The 22226-nt window shown below is 30.7% G+C and overlaps 3 protein-coding genes across 4 annotated transcripts; 1 reads left to right on the top strand and 2 right to left on the bottom strand.

The window, feature by feature from the left end:
• Positions 1–275: 275 nt before the first annotated feature.
• Positions 276–11980, bottom strand: SA1 (stromal antigen). 2 transcript variants are annotated; one of them, XM_088205032.1, is made up of 20 exons: positions 11935–11980; positions 11455–11669; positions 11096–11384; positions 10853–11023; positions 9654–9858; positions 9359–9584; positions 8992–9294; positions 8847–8928; positions 8641–8778; positions 8172–8579; positions 7898–8110; positions 7673–7831; positions 7289–7465; positions 6026–6194; positions 1831–1961; positions 1593–1766; positions 1294–1529; positions 629–789; positions 495–552; positions 276–422 (listed from the first exon to the last, which is right to left on the bottom strand). In XM_088205032.1, the coding sequence occupies exons 2-20, from the start codon at positions 11622–11624 to the stop codon at positions 416–418; spliced, it is 3477 nt and encodes a 1158-aa protein (XP_088061158.1). In that variant the 5' UTR covers positions 11625–11669; positions 11935–11980; the 3' UTR covers positions 276–415. The 2 variants fall into 2 exon arrangements, with proteins under 2 accessions (XP_088061158.1, XP_088061159.1); XM_088205033.1 differs by having other exon boundaries at positions 1831–1952.
• Positions 11981–13855: 1875 nt separating this feature from the next.
• On the top strand, positions 13856–15260 carry PDCD-5 (programmed cell death 5). The gene is made up of 3 exons (XM_088206081.1): positions 13856–14017; positions 14400–14505; positions 14576–15260. Exons 1-3 carry the CDS (start codon positions 13952–13954, stop codon positions 14785–14787), a joined length of 384 nt encoding a protein of 127 aa, XP_088062207.1. The 5' UTR covers positions 13856–13951; the 3' UTR covers positions 14788–15260.
• Positions 15261–16578: 1318 nt separating this feature from the next.
• Positions 16579–20898, bottom strand: Tmx3 (Thioredoxin-related transmembrane protein 3). Its single transcript, XM_088206168.1, has 8 exons — positions 20780–20898; positions 20238–20493; positions 19557–19740; positions 19342–19486; positions 19045–19267; positions 18019–18235; positions 17752–17950; positions 16579–17679 (listed from the first exon to the last, which is right to left on the bottom strand). Exons 1-8 carry the CDS (start codon positions 20814–20816, stop codon positions 17654–17656), a joined length of 1287 nt encoding a protein of 428 aa, XP_088062294.1. The 5' UTR covers positions 20817–20898; the 3' UTR covers positions 16579–17653.
• Between the last annotated feature and the right edge of the window lie 1328 nt (positions 20899–22226).

The raw sequence follows: 22226 nt of genomic DNA, 5'->3' as shown, positions 1-22226 counted from the left end.
GCTGCTCCGATGGACACAGAAAAATTGTAAAAAAGGAAGATTCACAGAAATCTAAGGAAGATGAAAGGAAAAAGCGAGAAAAGTACTGCAAATACGCTGAAAAAATTGTAGATGGATGCCAATACGAGTGGCCTTGTAGAGCCCATTGCTTTGAAGCGCCGCCTTGTATGAGGGAATCGGGACGATATGTGAAAACGAAGACTTATCCAGGATTGTGCCCATACGGACGGAAAAAATGTCGACACAATTACTTCTTGGATAAATGAAATTGTATCTTACTTTAAAAACTTTATTTGTAATACTAAATTAAAATATATGTAAAAATATTTCTGCAAACATTGCGCTTTTGGTATAAAAATAACCAATCTTATTAATAAATAAATAACAATAACAAATTGTACAAAATGTTATCCTATCAATACCTAAAATAATAAAAAATAATATAAATATAACAATATTTATTTTATTTATAAAATATTATTTTATGATTTTACCCCTGATTATCCTGATCAGAGTCATTATTGTCGTCGCCATCGTCATCATCATGTTGACCTAAAAAGAAAAAATATTGAAAATACATAACACAAATATAGTATAATTAATAAAAATATATGTATATAAAACAAACCATGATCTTTGCGTTTTCTTGTATAAACCCTCTTAGTTGTTTGCGGCACAGATTCTACTTCTCCGTGTACTAAGGAGTTTCTATATAAAAGTAACGGATGCCAATCCTCACTGCGTGACGATGGCATTCCGGCGGCGACTCTCTGATCCAATAATCGAAGTCTACAAGAATATAAAAGGGGAATTATTAGGTTATTGAAACTCAGACTGCAATATGAATTTCGTTTTCATTACAATATACCGGCAATACCTTTATTGATTATTAACCCTTTGTTACCAAAATCCGATATATTGATTTTTGCAATTTTGGCGAAAATTGAATCAACCCAATATAAGCATTGCAAATGAATCAGATATATTATTAATCAGCCATAGCATAAATGCTTCAAAGATAAATAATATTTTTCCGAAGGTTAATGAAGAATCAAAAGATCTACATTCAGATAAAATAAACGAATGAATAGATACCGCAATAATCGATAGAAGACAAAAGTGCACCATGTGAAAAAAGTGCCTAAGAGTTATAACACTGTTTTCCTCGGCCAATTTTATGTAAATATCTGTATAAATATCGTTTATTATTCATTGTTATCTCGTAGGGAGAACATTAGATCAAATAGGAGCATATTTTGATAAGTAAAATTGTTATTTTAAAAAGTAACTCACACTACACGCTTATCTTGCTTCAACAGCTTGTTCGTAAACTCTGACATGATCTCCAAAAACATGAGATTCGGTGGTGGCGAACTGGGATCGCTTCGCGGAGTCACACTTCCGTCTTCGCTGCCGTTACCCCATTCTTGAATGGCGAAGGCTATACCGGCTCTATGCAAAGCCGTAATAGCCTCTCGGTTTTTGAGTGCGTCCAACCCGAAAGACAAAGCGAACCTTTTGGCCAATTCCTAAAATGTGTAAAATTAGATTAAAATTTGATATTTCCAGTTACAATAGGATGCAAGTTATACTTTGAGATCCACAAACTCTTGCATCGACTTCGAAACTTTTCCGTCTGACAAGGCGAGCATCTCGGAGAAGAGCGACTGTAAGCTTAGGACCATCGTTAGAGCGCAATTTAATTTGTTGATCTCGCGAGCTTTGCTCAAAGTTGATTTGATGATATCTCCATAATCGTTGTAACACTGAATTAAAAAAATTGCAAATTAGGATAATAATATTTCATTTTAAATCATCTGTTTTTCTTACTTTGACATAGTGCTTGAAGATGTCCGATGCTCTTTTCGTCGGAATTACGTTGTATACGATAAGTTTACAATAAGCAGCGAGGAAATTACGCCTTTTATGGAGTTCTTCTATTCTTCTTTCGTCTTGACCGTCTGCAATATTAATATAACATTCAATCCATCATTAAATTTATATAGTTAATAGATATTTATCAATGATTAACTATATGAAATGCAAAACTATAATAAAAATTAAGTCTATATAATGAAATAATATATTAAACACTTACAAATTATATACTTTCTAACTATACTATTTGCATATTTATAAAAGCACATTTTTAGAACAATATTTTGTGAACTGTTGCTGAACCCTTTGGTTGCCGATTTAAGTATCGATAAAGTATTATAAAAAAATGTTATTTTTCCCTTAAGTATAAATAAATAAAAATGTATTCGATTATTTGTTCAATAATGACATCTTTCTAAAGTAGCAAAAGTCAATATATCGGATTTGGGCAACTAAAGGGTTAAATAAATTTGATTTTTTATTTCTACCGTGGATATAGTTGATTTGAATGTTTGATAATTACATCACAGTAATATTTACAGTGGGAATTATAAATATAATTAACCAAATACTCGGTATTTTTTTATGTTCATACCTCTTTATACAAAATAAATCAGATCCAGATTTAATTTGACTATTTTTTTTATTGATACTAAAGTAGTCGAAATTTTTACCAAAGTTTTTAAATCAAATTTTACACCATGAGTAGAATGATGAGCAATACATATATATTTAGACAGGTATCAATACTTTTTAAGTAGCAAATATGTATGCACTAAATTTGACCAAAAACAATTTTATCTAATAAAACAACACCATGAATATCCATGATAAACAAAAAACAAGCCTTTATAAATTCTCTGATTTCATGAACTGTAAATGCTACAGAAAAAATAAAAAAATACATACATATTTTTATATATATTTATTTTTTCTATAGCCTTAACATTTCTATAAATAAGTTCTGTTACTTTGGGGCATACGTATGTAACTTATATTAACATCTCTAACCCTTTGGTTGCCGAGCCTTTTGGGATTACTATCTAAATATCGATAAATCAGTTAATAAAAATGCCCCCAAAGTAAATACATAACAACCTTTAAAAATGTATTCGATTCATTCTTCAATGATAACATCCGATCCGAAATGGGTTTTCGTCAACCAAAGAGTTAATTATAACGTAATCCATAAAATATGCAATTTATATTGTTAAAGTAATGTTAGAAAGCACGGTTTTATAATACATTCAAACATACATGCAGTTAATTTGTCAACAAAAAGAAATTAAATTTTAAGAATGAAATTGGTAAATGAAACGACATCAAAATTTACACTTTTACATAGAGTATCGTTAAAAATAAATATAAAATTGTTATATTAAGCTTTGGCGAAGTACATAAAAAGCTAAGGAAAATAATGTTAAGCCGAAAATAAAACATATATTATAAATAAATAATGATGCACGACTAGGGCCAATTTTTCCTTAGTAATGACAATAAAAGTTATACAATCTCAATCGATCGTCGTAGTAGAAAACAGCGATAACAATAATGATTCGGTTTGTTTTGCTTAATGATTTTTGAAAATATGCATTATTTAGAATCGGTCACGTCACTACGCACGGATCAGATATATATTATATAAGAAAAAATTGCCCGTTAGTCCATTACTAAGAGAAAAAAAGCTTCCGCATACGAGATTCAGCAACGTGTGAGGTGAAGTCATATAAATATATTCTTACCCACGTTGGATGACAATGAGTAAGTCGTCACGATTAATATATAAATCGATGCGTGACATGTAAAACAGAAAACACAATATGAGTTTTTTTTTATCTTTCTCTCTATACAATTGAACTCCTCTAGTTTATCATTTAAATATATAATAACCACATGTGTATTTATTTATCTTTAATAATAAAAAAAATTACTATCTCCAGGCAATATTCTGAATAATGCATATTTTACATTTATAACGATCGAACCAACAAATAAAACATACCGTCAACCAATAATAATAAACAAAATATGTACAGGCATTTTCGATAAAAATAAATATATATATATAGGTATATAAATAAAAAAAATCAACATGTATGTACACAGAGAATAGATCCTGGATATTGGAAAAATTGGCTAGATCGCAACCAAAATTTTATCTCAAATATATATAATGAAAATATACATATAGATAAATATAAATAGAAGCCAATCAGCATACAGCACTTTATGTAGCACAAATTTACCATCAAAAGTGCTATATGTACGATTAAATATATTAAACCCTCTTTTAATATCAATATCTTTATTTTTATTATATATTTAACAAATATACATATATAATAGGTTGTAGTATAAGTTTTATTAAATTCGTTATTGTAACAAAAGTATAAATGAGTTTTAGTCTTAAGTATAACAAAGCATACTTAAGATGTTTAATCTTTAACCAAAACATATGGATTAATCCTTTGGTTGCCGAGCCTTTTCGACACTATTTTATTATGGAATATCGATGTATTACAAAATAAAACAAACACGTTCAGAGAAAATGTTTCTTACACCTAAAACCCATTAAAAATGTATTTTTCAATGATGACATTGGATACAATCATTTTCGCCATAGTCAATATATCGGATTTCGGCAACCAAAGGGTTAAAACTGGCAGTTCATAGAATTATTGTATAGGCACATTTTTTTGCACAAAGCCATTTGAATAAAAACGTCAAAAAAAATATCATTTCAATTCTTTTCCATTGATGCAACAAAAAAACATTTATATCATGTCATATAAAAAAATATTTCAAGAAAGCCAAAATACATTTACTACTACCGTTAAAGCATTTTATCTCTAAGCCCGCTGCATGAGAACGAGCAGCAGAATTTCGCACAACGAAAAATTAAAAGAAAAAATATAATAACTTTTGAATTAAAAGGAGCTATAAAAACATAGTCAAAAGTTTTGACTAGTTAATTTTCAATCTGTGGGTCGCATTGAAACCTAATTAATTTAAAATTAAAGTGTGTTTTATATTTATTTAAAAAAATATTTATAAATAAATTTAATAGCATCTTAAATTTTAATTGTCAGCGGGTTAAAACAGCTAATGTGAGTAAAATTAAATTGATTATATAATTTATAGTCGTCATGCTGAAAAAAATATTATTTTACGATCTACATATTGTACAAAAAACGATTCAATCTCTATTCAAGGGGAAAATAATAAATAAAATCTTTTTTCATATAGTACAAATATTCATTTTATAGATTTCAGCAAGTAGATACTACAGTACTCATCGTTAAACACTAGAAGACAAATAAGTCCATGGATTACCATCAGCGAACATGATGGATAAATACCACCCGATCACCTTATGTCTGTATTTTTTATACCAATAAGTTTCAAGAGATTTTGTCTGTATATGATAATTTTTCAGAATAAATAAAATTTAATATGCGACACATCAGTTATGATTCAATCTCAATTAATTTTGTTTTTAATGACTGCAGTGTCCATTGAATATAAATAAAAAGGCTTGAATTTAAATTTATTTTCTATTTATAAATTTTACCATAACAAAAACTGATCATGAAATATAATATTTCTAAAAATACTTTTCTTCATCCAACTGTATTCGTAATAAGAGCCATTAAGGAAACAGCGTCATTAAAGTTTGTGCTTCCAATGCCATTAATATTAGAAGCAGATGAATTGAATATATATTAGGCGGCACTCAATTTCTATTAGCCATCTTTATCAGAATTTAAGACATATTATGTACAGTTTTAACCATTTGGTTGCCGAGTATTTTGTTATTACTATCTAAATATCAATGTATTCTATATTAAAAATGTTATTTACTCTTGAAACAAATACTCTACAACCCATTAAAACCATACATAATTCTTCCTCAATGTTGACGTTGAACACGACTATCCTCACCAAAGTAGCAAAAGCTGATATATCGAATTTTGGCAACCAAAAGATTAAATAAAAATTACATACAATCACTCGAGTGTTTGGACTCGCAAAAACCCGCGAAAGAAATATGCTAAAACTCATTTGTACGACTAATATTGAAGTGAACAGAACTTATATTACAACCTATCAGAACAGATAAAATAAAAAAACTTGTACTAATACGTACCATAATTCTGCTGTACAAAAACGAAGTGTTGGACGAACGCGTTCAAAAGATCACAAGTATCAATGTCAGTCTCATAAACCAAATGCTGCATTTCAGATTCGTCTTTGTGATGCACCGAATACAATTGTTCCGAAAAGTATATGAGGAGATCGCATATTGAGACGTAAGCCTATAAAAAAACAATTAAAATTCAATACAAAAGACAGATTTATGGTTTTAAAATTTATTTACCAATTATTTTATATTAAATATATAAAAACATACTGTCCGAATAAATTATAATTGATTTTGTTAATTTATATCGTACTGGTTGATTAGCGATAGGTCAACGCCAAGCTTGCACACATATACGAGCATGCATATAATGAAGCAATTTAACACATGTGCAAAAGTCATATTAACACTCAACCGACTGACGAGTCTATTGAATTAAAAGTTTTTTTAATTTATTTTATTTCGGGGTGACAGGTGGGGGCATTTGCCCCCCCCCCCCCCCCCCGCCTTAAATTTGGACGTAAAAATGCAAGTCATTTAATGAAATATGTATGTACTACGAATTTTAATGAAATCGAAATATTAAAAAAAACGATCACTAATTGGCCAACTTTTGCCCCTCCACTGGGAAAATTCCCTAATTATAAATCATAAATTCTCAGGTTATCACTCATAGAAAATCTAAAAAAAACAGTCAAATCTATCCCGAAAATAGTTTTTAAAATGTCATATCAGTGAAATTATATCGGAATACATTTTCACTGGTAGATTTTTATTAGTGAAAATATAATTTATTAGGTCAAATCCAAAATACAAACTAAGCCAACTCAACTCTCAGGGAAAAATAAGCAGAAGAAAAACTATAGACGGACATCATATTTCGCATGTTGCTCTATAGTTTGTCTGCACTTCGATATAACACTATATTTTTAAAATATGATAGCTATCCTTACTGATATTACTACGGACTTCTGATATGAGAATATTGGTTAAAGTGTATTCAAACCGAATTTTGGTCAATAGGAGGGCGCAAAAACAATTAATTCAAAAGATATCATATTTCATGCAGCAAAAACGTTAGTGTTAACACAACTGCGCATGTGTCAAATTGTTTCAGTGTATGTATGCAAATGCGGCGGTGGCATGTCACTAATCGATCAGTGCCGTACTATTTTATATACTAAAAGCTTATATTTTATTTTAGTATGAATTAATTAGAAATTTAAAACCTCACGAGCTACTAACATAATACATATTGGTTATATTTACCTCCTCTTTGAGACTATTATCGTAACCTTGCGCTATTATATTCTTACATTCGTCAATGTACGAATGCAAATGATTCTTCAGATCTTCAATATTCTGACTGTTGTGGGGCTTCTCTTCTAAATCGACCAATCCCCATGTGATTGAGAAGAAACAACATTTGATGCAATAGATCAGAGCCTAAAATATACAACAAACACAAAAAATCAATTACTTTACAAAAACTTTTTATATTATAAGAGGCGTGGCTATTAAATAATTTATAATAGAAGGTGGAAAATCCATAAAAACTGCTTTTATAATGCAATTATACTTCCACTTGTACGTTTAGTGTTATCTTTTAATACAGCAAATCGCTTAACACGTAAGAATAAATTAAATACAAACTTGAGTAGGAAACACTGATTTTTCCATGCATTTCGGTAAATCATCAAAAATTAAATCCCATATATTAGTGCTGTTCAAGTTGTGGCACATGTACATGATAGATACTTTCTTCAACGAGTTCTCAACGTTGAACGTTTCATCAGCATCAGGTTCTTCGCCCTACCGAAAGATTTATTATCAGTCTTAACTCAAAAACTTTTAAAAAGTATCGAAAGCTAAACTTACATCATCGACTAAATTCCTCCATTCGTCTATTGCTTCTTTATAACGATTTACACACATGTCTGTAATAGTAGATCTTGCTACATTGCATCTCGTATAAATAGCAGTTCCTTCAGTGCACAACACTTCCAAGGTCTTTCCGCATGTTTCTAAAACCTCGCTCTCGGATTGGACTGACACAATATCTTTTATGTTAGTCAAGAGTGCCATTAAATACTGAAATGAACAAACAACTAGTTTATCATTCTATATATGTATAATATTAATAAACATATACATTTTCTTGACGAGCTGTGGTGTAAACATCCAGATCAAAATGTTGAGGTATAGCCACTAGATTAGCTAGTTTCTCGGCATCGGCGCTGTACTTTTGAAGCAGACTAGGAAGAGTTTGAATGAAATGAGCCGTTAATCTTTGTCTGTCTTCAGACACTTTGCTCTGCTCCTTTTGAGTGTGATGAGCTTTATTGCGCTGTAATCCCCTACCGACTGGAGGCTCGCCGGTGGCCGCTTGTCTAACACAACAGACCATCAACTCGATGAGAGAAGACTCTTGCTTATTATCCAGCGTATCTTCGCCAATTCCTGGCTCTTCCAGCAATAAATCAGTCATACACTCCCAATCTTTCATCATGGGATTAGATTCAATCAATGAATCGACTAGATAAGCGCCGTGTTCATGCAACTGAAATTGCATTTGAATTAAAAATAATCCTTATTATAGATAAATCAAGCAAGATATTCACCTCAGATTCAATAAAGAACTGAACCAGATCTCGAATCAACGGCGTATTGGGAAGACGTTTCTTTCCTCTACTAGTCTTGATGATTGGAGCTTCGTCCTCTAATTTGAAAAGTCTTACGTTCAAAAACTCACCAGCTGCCTATCACAAGTTATAAAATGATTATCTAATTATATTATTGAGTATTAGATTATTAAAAATAATAATACTTGTGCCACAGCTCTATGCGATGAATAAACTAACTCATATACGTGTTCGCAGTCTTTATCAGATAATATTTCATTGTGAATCCTAAAATATTAAAACAGTATTGATAACAATTCATATTGATTTTTAATTATTAAAATAACTCACTTTAGAATGCTTATAACTAATTTAACAGCTTGCACTGCAACATCGTATTCTTTATCAAGAGTCATAGAAACAATACGGTCTTTGAATTTGCTGGTGAAGAGCTCCAATTTACTCTTGAGCTCTTCGCAGCTGTACAACGGCTGCAAAGCTTGAAGACACTTGAGACGAACCTCTCCGACTTTATCGTGAAGTGTCCATCCTATATATTTGAGATATAGATCATCTAAGAAGTTTGCCGGAAACTTTTCCATCCATATGCCGATTTCGGCCATTGTGATGGCACGAATTTCCGGTAGAGTATCTCTGAAATAAACATATATATTTAAGAAAACTAAATATAGACTTGCATATTCAAAATAATAATAACCTGTATCTATGCACAAAGACAGACTTGAACATGTAAGAAAGCATGTTTTTAATTTCGTCCATGTTCTCTTCTAGTTCTTGCCTTTTAGCTACGAGAACCTCGAGACGATCAGACGCGCGCTTATCGCGAGCTTTTAACCTCTCTGCTTCGTATTGACGCAAACAATTATCACAGTTGACACTGCCTAATAATGCTACGTCTACCAGAGCTGTCATCAGTTTCATCACTAAAATGTTAAATATAAATTTTATAAATGTCCAAGTTATGTTAAAATTAATATCTGCAGAATACATACCTGCAAGAGTAGCTGTATGACGAAAAGCTCTAACTTGAGAATCTGATAAACCAGTCAATAAAGATATGATGTTATCCATCAAAAATTGATCGTATATGATGGAATACTGGCACAATTTAACCAATGTTTGTATAAAATCACAGAAATTTGTGCGAAACTTTTTCCACGCTTGACCATTCATTATGAGAGGATATTCCCCACTTTCCTGCAATTATCGAAATAAACATTGTATACTATATAATATACGAGTTTAGAACTGTATACATAAAAAGTCACTGCCAAAAGTCTAGATATCATGAATAGTCGAAAAATTATGATGAAATGAGTTTTTAACACTAAGACGCTCTGGCACACGAGTTTGCGCAAAGACGCAACTTTTGGAAAATACGTTCCGTTCACAAAAAAATCATAACTTTTTATTCAGTGCATATTTAAATACAAAATTTGCAGAAGTCGTCAATCAATATCTTATCTAAATTTTACAAAAATAATATCTTTTCAATTAGCAATCGACAGTGGTACTAAACAATTTGCATTGTATTTGATTTATGATCTATATAGGACAGACCCAATATTTATTACAGGTATTAACTTAATTACGACCAAGTTATGTTCCTAAATAAAATCGTTGTAACTCGAGGATTACATCAAAAAAATTACAACAGAATTTATTGCCCTCGAGGTATCAAAGGAAATAACATCTGCATAGAACAGACTCACTATTTATTCTACATAAAACTTAAATGGTTTGAAAATTGTCACATCAATGGTTAATTTTGGTGTCGAAAGCAGTGACTGACAGTTAGTTAGATACATAGTTTATTTAAATAATTGATTAAAAAATAATGTCGAAATAAATTAGGTTGAAAGACCCTTTTTAAAATCTTTTCCGTTGTTTTCACAGCGCTTATGTGTTAACTGGGTTATGAGAGGATCCCAGTATTTTTTTGTTAAAAACATTTTTTTTATTAGATTAAAATAAATGATAGGTAACTAGATTTGGAAACTGCATAGTTCAAAAAACGTAGAAAAGTAGAAATGGGTAAAAAATTCAACCATATAAAGCAAAATTCTTTTGAACAGTACTGCAAAAACATATAAAGCTGAAAATGTGTGGCAATAAAAAAGATCAATAAAGTATGTTAATCAAAGCTATCTAAAAAAACTTTCGGTGTAACATATCTTAAGCATAAATTTACTTCGTCAAACTCTTCAGTCATCTTCCTGATGATTTGAACATGCTCCATTTGCGACATTTCCGGCGTAATTCTCCCTTTACAACCCGAAGCATTGATGAAGAATTGCATCAATTGCATCAAAGCTGCCTCTTTATTTGTCTTATAACTTTCTATCCAATCGTCCACAATGGTCTAAACAAAAAATGCACATTTAATAACACACAATCATTGATACATACAAAAATAAATAATAAAAAAGCATACATTAATAGAAACTTTACAATTTCTCAGTATATAATAAAGGCTACTTTCGTCTTCGTTACTCGATACAGCCAAAGGGACGAGGTTTTGCTGAAGAGGCGGTCGTCCAGGCCTGCGTTTGCGAACTGGTGGCGTTTGAGGCGCTGCAGGCGGAGGCATTCTCGATATATTCGACGCGCCTCTTCCTCTGCTTCTAGTGATTCTTTTCGTCGGTTGAGGGGTCGCGGGTGGCTGCGGAGAGCCTTCCATTGAATCGTCTTTATCTCTCGCATCTTCCATAGCGCCATAGTCACTACAAAACACACATAAAAATAACAACAAAATTTTATCATATTTATACAATACAATAAAAATCAACTCACACTGAGCCGGCGCCTTCATTTTGAGTGTAAGATGAATAATTCATGTAATTATCAGGTTCGTGCACCGATTGGCCTCCATGTTCAGTGGCCGGAGTCATCGGCGTCATCGGATTCTCATATTCTGGAGGAGGGTCATCCATACGGATGCGCTTACCTCCCCGTCTATGCATTCTAATATGATTGTTCAAATGCCACTGTTTAAATAGAATTCACTCCTGCAAACAGACATGAACATAGTAAACGTACGCTTATTAATCAAGTTTGTATGATAAATGTGAGTAACCGACGCGAGCGCCTTACTCAGTTGCTGTTGTACGTAGTGGAAATAAAAAAATGACAGATCAATGATTCTGACGCTTGCGCATTGTAATTACGTAAAATTAATTCGAATAATCGACAGAACTATGTGAAATTAGTTTTATATGCATGACCGATTCAAAAATGATGTTTGAGCAGTTGAAATTCATCGGAAAGCTTTACCTGACTACAACATTGGGTGTTGACGCGAACGCGGGACGCCAACAGTGATGTTCCACGGTGTTACCATAATCGTTACTTCAAGTACAAACGCTCGTTTGAATATGTTTGCCTCAAAACAACAAATTTGTAATTAAAATTGCTTCCAATCAATTTCCACCAAAAAATAGCATTTAAATAAAAATAAATTAAAAATTTACTTTGTTAAGAAATCTTATTTTTTTATTAACCCTTAGACCGCCGACCGGTAAATTCTTAATTACTCGCTGTGCAGCATGCGTTTTTAGTGATATAATTTTTTGACTACATACTCTGTTTAATCTTCTCTTCTACATATGCTTGTGAGTCACTATTTTCCAAAATTAAAAATATAAAATGTAGTTCAAAAGATAGATTGACCGATAAATCCAATTGGTTGTGCATTTGACATCAAATGTACAGCAGCAAAAATTTAATAATAACTAACTGATATGGTTTTTTTTTATTGGTTATGAGTTCATTTTTACTTTAGTATAAATTTAAAACTTTTTTAATAAAATAAAGTATTTTTTATTATTAATACTTGGGATATTTTGGCACGTGCACGTAAAAAGATTCGCTACAACTAGGGATTCCAATCCCGGGCCAAAATTTTGATCCCGGGATTTCGGTATTGCAATTAGTCGATCCCGGGATCCCGGGACTAGTCCCGGAATAATTTTCATGTTATTTTATCGATAAAAATAATTTAAAATGAATAATACAATATATTTTTACATCTGTTTTTTATAACGTACAATGTATAAAGTACGTATAATTTTAGTCTTCGACTTAAAATAGAAAATAATATAATAAAATAAAAAAGGGAAGGTCTTATATATTTATTTGAGAAGAAAAAAATGAACTTTTGACAATGTATGCACATAGGTATGTACATTCATAGACACAATTAATTGAAAACATTATTTTGAATAAAACTCACGAAGTAACATCAAAGCATCAAGTGTTTTATCATTTAGTCTTGATCTGATTTTGGTTCCTAAGCAGCCTGCTGCTGAAAAAGCACGTTCAGACTCACAGCCTCAAAGATTCACAGATGACACGTGCAACTCGCGCAAGTTTGTACACGAAATATAACGATGTTGTCAATAATAATTCGATTGTGCTTGATAAATCAACCAATCCGAAAAATTCGGGATTATGTTTTATAATCCCGGGACTCATCGGGTATTGAAAATCATTCGGGATCCCGGGATCCCGGGATTCAGGATCCCGGGATTAGAATCCCTAGCTACAACTGATTCAGTGTATTTCGGCAAATTCATTATGTTATATTATATAATTATATAAAAAAATAAACACATACATTTAATATTTGTAAAAGGATAGTGCCAGACTGACAGAATATTCGTATATCCCTAAATATATAAATTTTAGAGCTTAATTTTTGTTTTAAAAGAATATTTGAAATTTATATATGTATTAAGTGTAAAATTTTTGACTCCGCAATGTGCAGAAATATCTAAATAGAATTTATTTTCGAACAAACCCGCGAACAAAATAGTGGAAATAGACATATTACAGTGCTAATTTAATGATAATGAAATCCTTTACTTGATATTTTGTATGGCATTGCACATAATTATCTCACGAACATGGAAATAGCTGATTTACACTTTGAGTTATTGATATACTAATATATTTTTTTGAAAGCTAATACTTACACTGCAAATATAAGAAATTTGTCTCACAGCATTAAATTAAGTATGTTTTGGCTGTAAAATAATAATTTAAAAAGCATCATTGACGAATACTAAATTTTTAATAATAAATATTGTTATTTTTTATCAAATATTAATATTTTTAATAATTAAAAAAATATTTATAAATTGTAATTTGTATGTTACACATTTACCTAAAATCTTAAACTACTGATTAAATTTTTATTTAAAAAAAACTCTTACTTCACATTGCACATATTTTTGCGACTGTTGTTTTTTTCAGTAGGAAACACTGAACGAGGAGCGACTGTCATACCGGCATGGACGATCCAGAATTAGCTAAGATTAGAGAGGCTAGGTTAGCCCAGCTCAATTCTCAATATGGGGTAAGTAACAAATCTAATATTTACAAAATTAAAACAAAAATATTCGTAAAAAAAAATTTTTATCAATACGATTTATTTTTAAAATGCATTAATATATTTTTATACATTTGAGCTAAACTTTGATTTGGAATAATAAAGCAAAATATATATACAATATGTGTCATATCATTGATTTACGTCCATAAAATATCGAGTTTTAAGAAAAATACTCATTAAACTGTATATTTTTGTTATATTTGAGATAATAATCTATTAGAACAACACGAGTTGTAATCGAATGTCATTAAAGTATAAAATTGCGAAAATTATGTGTTTGTTGAAATTTTTTAGGTTAAGTGATATTTAAGGCTCATTATAAACATTGTTTTCCTCATATTTTCAGGGCTCAAAAGACAATCAACAAGCACAACAAGAGCGCGCTAAACAAATGGAAGAAAATAAAAACGGAATGCTTTCTCAAATCCTAGATCAAAACGCGAGAGCTCGACGTTAGTTTGTTTTTAAAAACAAAAAAGTAGGTTTCGATAACTATAAAACTATTATTATTTACATTTTTAGTGAACACATTAAAGCTGGCTAAGCCGGAAAAGGGTCAAATGGTCGAATCTATGATAATCCAAATGGCTCAAAGGGGCCAAGTCAGGGGAAGGATGAGCGAAGATGAGTTTATTCAGATACTGGAGTCTGTGAATCAGCAGATGCCTAAGAAGACGACTGCGCTTCATTTTCAAAGGAGAAAAGGCTTATTCGATTCGGACGAAGACGATTAGCGATGGCTTATTATGGCATTAAACGTCATTTTGATTATATTAAATATGCAGACCATTCTAAACACGCAATACGAATCGCTAAATCAAAAATCATCCAGCCAATTTATCAGAGCTGCTCATTACTAATAGTATGATTACATAGATAAAAATAGCTAACAAAAGCTAAGGTTTACATTAACTTCAATAAGGATATTTCTATACATGTTTTCCAAACATCTTAAAACACAGATACATGCTCTTTTTGCATTCAGCGATTCAATCATAATGTTATGTTTGTAATATTTTTTATTATACTCATTACTTTTAATTTGCTTATACTTACACTTAATCTCACACAATTTTTTTATGGCGTAAATTTTTATCATAGTACTTTTATTTTTATGAATAAACATTAAACTTTTTAAAATCTTGAATAATGCTTTGATATATTACATGTATTTTTTTCAATTTTTAATAAATAAGAACAACTAATATTACTATTGTATTATTTACGATAAGATTGCAACTCTTTTCTCTTCTATTTAATCTCACCATTCTTGAAAGAGGTGCAAATTGATTCCACTCAAAAGTTCGTATTAACATATGCTTGGAGACAATTTTTAGAGAGGTATCGGTTGGAGAAAAAATGAAGAAATACGCAATGGTTAAGCAATTAGTAACATTCAATATACCAATGATATATGAACAAAATTATACGGCTTAGAATTTATAAAAGACCAGAAAATAAGATCTGAATGTGTAAAAAGAGTACTGGTGATTAATAAAGCAATCGAGTTGCTTTATTAATAATGACCAGTGGGATCACTCAAAAAATCAAAACCCAAATTGAAAAAATGTCTGCCGTATTAAGGATTTAAAAAAGATTTAAAGAAAATAGTATAACTATTTATTCTTAAAAAAAGAGGGGGCCCGATTCATGATGTAGGGGCCATGATTAGCTTCTATGAAGTCTGCGTGGAGATTCCCTAGAAACATCTTAAGCGAAGCAGAGAAAGCTTGGAAAAAGTACAATCCAAAGTAGTCAGCTAAATTATGTCAACTGATGTTATGTGGAACAAGAAAGGCCTTCGATGGAAAAAATTAACCTCTGGTTATTCATTGTATTATTTTCCAGCAGGTACTTTGTGGGAAGTAATTGAGCTATCGTGTGTTGAGTCAGTTGTGTCAGTGGTGAACTTCATTCGCTCGTCAGACTTTATATTATTTAGACCAGGGGTAGCCAACCCACGGGCCACATGCTGGCCCGCCTTGAACATTTCTCCAGCCTGCGAGATTCATCACACTTTTACAATTTAATTTTTAGTGTTATATATTTCTTTACAATGTACGTTTAGTATCATTATTATTATATTATTTATGTTTACATGTAAGAATAATAGTAAACACAATAATAATAACTCATTATGTTTCAATTTTTCACTTCAAAATATGTCTATAGTGTATCTAAATCTAATATGGGGATATCTAATTTTATATGTGGCCTGCGGAATTATGATGCATTTCTAAAGTGGCCCGCAAGATCATTTGGGTTGGCCACCCCTGATTTAGATAGTGCGCCTAAAAGGTTTGGCAAGCAAAGGTTTAACTATCGTCAGTTACATGTATTTTTATCATAAATAATAGCTAAATATTCTGACTCCATATCATGCAGTTCTGTTTTATTTAGATCTTTTGAACTCCGAAGAGCAATTGAAAAACTGAAGGGATGTGGATAAGGTGTAATCATTTTCCATTACTCTGGTACACAATTTTATTACTGAGTGAATGGAATAAGAATAAAAAACTTTTAAATTAATACGAAAACATTTAATCAAGGATGACTAGTAAAATTATAAATAATTGTAAACAATGGCACAAATTCAATCAGATTCAAATAGAACAATACCATAATAAAGGTTTATAAAATCTTTAATATTCAATCTTCAACTTAACGCACAAATAACAAAAAAACTTTTTCTGAAAAAATCTACACTAATCGTCGTTTATAAATTACGCAAGTAACGAATTACTCTGTATAATTTTTACAAAAGACTGTACAAGTTAAATATCTAGGTTCGCTAACGACTATTTATATTAACAAACTTTTACGATTGGCCCAATTTACGTTGAAAAAACTTTTTGTTGTCATTCTAAAACCATTTTAAGATACAACTTACAATTAATTATTATTTTTTATAAAAACATTAATTTACATTACCTTCCCACGGTTAATATTGTACTAATTTACGGACATATCAAACGATGTACATTATACATATATGTATATAATTATAACATAATACATATACTTAATAATTGGTCTGTAAACTAGTAGATCAAGTCTTGATACAATCCTGAACGTGGCAAGGGGTTAAAAACACTATTTATTTATTTTTTGACACATCAATCACCAGAATAATATTTTATGATGAACCAATGTTTATATGTAAGTTATAAGATATATTTTATATATGAAAGGAAATGGCTGAAAGATTAGATTTTAGTGTCAATGACAATAGATGAGCGTCATTCATTTTATACTGCTGTCCTTACAGAACAATCAGTTATGTGAATGGTTGAATCTTATATTAACAACACACAATCGTTTAAATTCACACCCTGAATAAAATTTAATATGTATTATTAAAAAAAGATAAAAAATTGTTGTATAAAGTGGAATGAAATACAAGATATGTTTTGAACAATATCAATTATCACATAAAAGATCATATTTTCTTACTATTTAAAGTAAATGCTAATTTTAAGTAATATTTGGCCAAGCTTTAAAACAAATCAAGAATGCAATTATCGAGGTAGAGACCTTTTTCATTATTATGAAACTATTAATCAAATGACTTGGTACCAATTTATTTAAATTAAATGCGCACTATTCTTTCTTTTCGTGTCCTGGTTCTGCAAAATATATTCAATAATAATATTATAATTATTTAAGCATTTTTATACAAATATTATCATAATACACACCTTCACCAGAATCTTCTTCTTCAGCGTCGAGAATATCGGTACAGCAAACCGAATAGAAGATGAGAGAAAGGAATCCCATCGGCAAACCGAATATCAACGTAGTTAAAACAGGATTGCCAGACCACATGTATATCAACGAAGTCTTTGCTTGATAATACATTCTATATAAACGAACTGCAAAAGTATCACCGCCGTATATCTAGAATTAATGTATAATATAATGGCATATTCATATATATGTAGTGATATTATTATAATAATATTTACTGGAGCAGATTGATTGTAAATTTGTTCCAAAAATATCGAGATGGCTTCTGGCGTCAATTTGTTTGGATCGTCTTCAGGTATATGGTGATGTTTTGTCGTCGAGTTGATCACAATCAAGTGAGGGATTGGCAATGAAGTCATTATTATAGAATTAGCCAAATCAGGTGAGCCGATCCAACCGAATTGGAAGTCTTTGTGTAAAGTGTCCCTTTTTTGCCTTAAAAATAAATAAATATGTTTCTCTATTGCAATATATCAGGCGTTAGTCCAATGCATTACAGTAAGGTAACAATCAACAGCTACGAGTAATTATTGTGATATTGGTGATACATATTTAATTACTTATAAAATATTATTTGTTTTCAATCTATCGAAAACAAATACATTTCCCTATGTATGGAAAATTACGAAAGTGACTCTTATACATAAAAAGGGAAACAAAGCTATAATTGAGAATTATTAAGTATTCGTGTATCGAGATCAGTAGCAGATTTTGTAAAGGCTTTTGATAAAGTTTGTCATGACTTAATTCTTAAAAATGGATAATTTGGTTTATTATTATTTGGGTCATCCACTAATAATCCATTTAGCAGCAAAAAATGTCATTTCATGATCTATTCTAGAACAATAACATCACTTAATTTTGTTTATGAAATGTGTTTCATAACACAAAAGTTGTAACCGATTTGAGTGCCCCATTTCAGGCGGACTACAGATTTATCAGCTTGCGGGATGTTTTGCATTACGTGCATCAATTGAGGAGCTCAAGGGCACTGTGTACTTTGTATAATCACTAAGTGCGCAGTATTCTTGAGCATACTTTTCTGGTTTGGTTGCCAAATAATGTAACAACTCACTTTTAAGGTATAAAAATGTTTTTTTCATATACCTGCACATGAGGGAATATAAATACTACGCATTTTTATTTTCCTCAAGATTCCTACTCTGACTTTCATTAAATTATGAACTTACTGATTTATTTCTTTGTTAATAATTTGTTTATTATTGTGTTAATAAAATGTATACCTTATCACAGATTCAATCATATCGCGAAATTCTGCTTCTTCCGTTGTTATTTCGTTAAGTTTATTTTCTTCAACTACTGCTAAGACTAGAAATTTTTCCAAAAGCATAAACTCGTTTATGTTGGATCTTGAAACTTTGGGGAATGTTCCGAATCTCTCTTCGTTGATCCACTTCTGCATCGACATATTTAGATCTTTCCTGTCTTCCAATAAAGTTCGATTTTCTACAAAGTAAAATATAAGTGAGTATTACAAGAACTTCCCAAACAACTCTCATATCTAATTAACAGTGACTTACCTGGGAATATATATGCCGTATTATCTTTATACACAAAAACAACTGGAACGCTATCAAGAGTGATATGCCGATTGGCTACATCCGAAGTCATTGCGAAAAAGTTTATGACCGGCTGATACTTTTCAGCATAATAGAAGAACATATCCTGAAAAATTACAATGATTTATAAATGAGATATGAATGCTAAAGCGATCTAAAGTTGGTCATATAATTACCCATAATGGACCAGTTTGTTGTCCAGCATACGCAAAGAACAACGGATTAGTCTCTTTAATGTCGCTGAGAGTATGAGGCTTTGTCACGAGAAGTACAGAAGGTCCGGCCATTCGTAGAGCGTAATTAATAAGTTCATCTTTAGACTGTTCGCCATTATATTCATGTTTTAAATCGCCTTTTAAACTTGAAATATTAAGCAAAGAATATACAATATTGTCTTTTATAGTAACATTGGCCTAAGAATAAAAAATACTTTCGGTTTTATACAATAACATTTTTAACAAATTTATTTATTGCAAAATTTCCATTGCAACATGACAGTCATTAGCCATGCCTTATAACAGGGTAATCCTAATCAACAATTACTAAGAAAGTACTGAGACACCGGGCCAAAATCAAAGCCTGTAAATTAGTAATATTTATTTTATTAATTAAAAAATCTTATTACACCTTAAATTTAATATATGTCACTATGAACAACTAGCTCGATTTTATTTTAATTATTTATTAGAATATTCATCTGTGAGATTAGGAAAATCTAGGAAAACATAATTTGTGTTGATCTATCGGAATTATAATTATATAATAATCACTAATTCCAATTTCCCAGACAAAATAGAAACTGAAAAACTCCTAAGTTGCCAATGTTACCCAAAATGAATAATACATTTGATACTTACAACATGATGGTAGGAAAAGCTCGTATTTTAAAATGCGTCGCGACGGACGTGAACCTAGTGCAATCTAATCTAGCCACCTTCACAGATGAAGTGTGAAGGTTTTGGGCTACGTGAGCCCAGACAGGCACGAGTCGGTGACAATAAGCGCACCATGGCGCGTAAAACATTACTAGCCAATCCCCATCATGGCTTATTTCGAGGAAGCGATCGCTCAGTTCGAGAACGCGCGACGCATGGTTATTTGAGATAAATATTGCTGAAAATATAAATAATGAATATAAATCTTACACAAACATAACCTAAATGAAAATTAATCGAATTAAAAATTACACAAAAGACCAACTCATGTTTTTATTACACGTATTATGCGATTAGCTTAAGTTTAATATAGGCATTGTCTATCAAAATATTAAAATATTTCAACAATTTTTATGAATATTACTAAAATAGTGCAATTCATGTATTAAAAACTTGATGTTTCTCTTACATCGATTGTACAACTATTAGATGTTATATTTTCAATGTTATTCACATTCTCTTACCTAATACTAGTAATTTAATTATGTATGAAAATCTCATTATAAAAGTCAACAGTGACACAAACACACCCCTAAATTCATGAACGAAACAATCAGACTGACGTTTCGTACTAAGCAGCTCAAATATTGGCCATTAATGAAAATGCAAAATAAATATTAAATTAATAAATCAGTTTTGTTAAGAGGGCTATAATAATTTTAGTCAATAAAATAAAAATATATTTTTAAGGTTATTAAAAAAAATATATTTAAAATGAAAATATGAAACATATAAATAATTTATATATGCTCTTTTATTCAAATTAAAAAAACGTACAAGAATAATACAAATTTTGGTTAATATAATATAAAGTAATCTATTTCTTATGAACGATATAATTATATATCTCCTCCCAAACTATTATGTACTATTTTATTTATATTTAGCGTTTAAATTATTATATAACGCGGGGATCACGTCGTATAGTTAACGATTCCATTTCGCAAATTAGTTGACAATTCTAATAGAATATTATATATTTGAAGGTTAAGCTATATTTATGGCGTAAATATTACAATTTTAATATGTATTTTAAATTTTTAATATAAAGCTATATACTTGTAGGAGGCCTATTTATATATAGGTTTTATTATGCCCAAAACTTGGCGGCACTGGTAGCACTAGCGTGACGAGCACACTTTCACTTGGCGACTCTGGCAGGCTCGCATGCCGGTGTGATCTTCGCGCGTCGTCCACTCACATAGGTACTGCAGCATAACGCCATTATTGACGATCACTTAACTATTAACCTTAAATTTTGATTTCACCAAAAAGTGTAGTCAGACGCTAATGCTATTTATGTCAATTGGCCTCGTTTGCTATTCGTCTAAGGGTCCTCAAAGGACCTCTATAAAATATGTGACAGGAACGTCATTTGGGGGCAGCAGGTGGAGGTATTTCCCCCCCCCCATCTTGAATTTAGACAGAAAATGCATGTTATTTAATTAAATACTAAGAATCTTTAATGAAATCAAAATATTAAAAAAATGACTACTGACTGACCAAATTTTGCCCCCACTTTAGAAAAAGCTGAAATAACGTCCCTGGTTCTAAACCAGAAATTTTCAGGTTATCTCATTTCTCAAAGATAGTATTGAATCTATCCCGAAAAAAATTCTTAAAATATGTAATTTTATTCATATATCGGAATACATTTTCACCGATAAATATATATTTACCAGTGACAATATAATTTATCTAGTAGGTGCTAGTAAAATTATATGATATTATATTATACCCCTTGAATTTGACCAAAAAAATACATGTCATTTAATGAAATACCATGAATCTTAATGAAATGAATATATTAAAAAACAACCACTAGCTAGCTAACTTCTGCCCCCACCCTCCTTCTTCTGGAAAAAGTGGAAATGATGTCCTTGCTTGGTAACATCACAACTCACGAAGAAT

The sequence above is a fragment of the Plectrocnemia conspersa genome, unplaced genomic scaffold (assembly GCF_051122295.1).
Source record: "Plectrocnemia conspersa isolate PC_06_02 unplaced genomic scaffold, ASM5112229v1 ptg000002l, whole genome shotgun sequence".
Classification (NCBI taxonomy): Eukaryota; Metazoa; Arthropoda; class Insecta; order Trichoptera; family Polycentropodidae; genus Plectrocnemia; species Plectrocnemia conspersa.
This window is presented reverse-complemented; position numbering and strand designations above follow the sequence as displayed.

Excerpts from the sequence above, each read along its gene's own strand:
- Tmx3 (XM_088206168.1), bottom strand. The coding sequence starts at position 20,816 with ATGAGATTTTCATACATAATTAAATTACTAGTATTAG. Across the intron at positions 19,741-20,237 it reads GCTTTTCCTACCATCATGTT|TTTAAAAGGCGATTTAAAAC; the intron begins GTAAGTATCAAA and ends TAATATTTCAAG. Across the intron at positions 19,487-19,556 it reads AACAAACTGGTCCATTATGG|GATATGTTCTTCTATTATGC; the intron begins GTAATTATATGA and ends GTAATTTTTCAG.
- PDCD-5 (XM_088206081.1), top strand. The coding sequence starts at position 13,952 with ATGGACGATCCAGAATTAGCTAAGATTAGAGAGGCTAGGTTAGCCCAG. Across the intron at positions 14,018-14,399 it reads AGCTCAATTCTCAATATGGG|GGCTCAAAAGACAATCAACA; the intron begins GTAAGTAACAAA and ends TCATATTTTCAG. Across the intron at positions 14,506-14,575 it reads TCAAAACGCGAGAGCTCGAC|TGAACACATTAAAGCTGGCT; the intron begins GTTAGTTTGTTT and ends TTACATTTTTAG.
- SA1 (XM_088205032.1), bottom strand. The coding sequence starts at position 11,624 with ATGCATAGACGGGGAGGTAAGCGCATCCGTATGGATGACCCTCCTCCA. Across the intron at positions 11,024-11,095 it reads ATTGTAAAGTTTCTATTAAT|ACCATTGTGGACGATTGGAT; the intron begins GTATGCTTTTTT and ends TTTTTTGTTTAG. Across the intron at positions 8,580-8,640 it reads AGTTCTTTATTGAATCTGAG|TTGCATGAACACGGCGCTTA; the intron begins GTGAATATCTTG and ends ATGCAATTTCAG.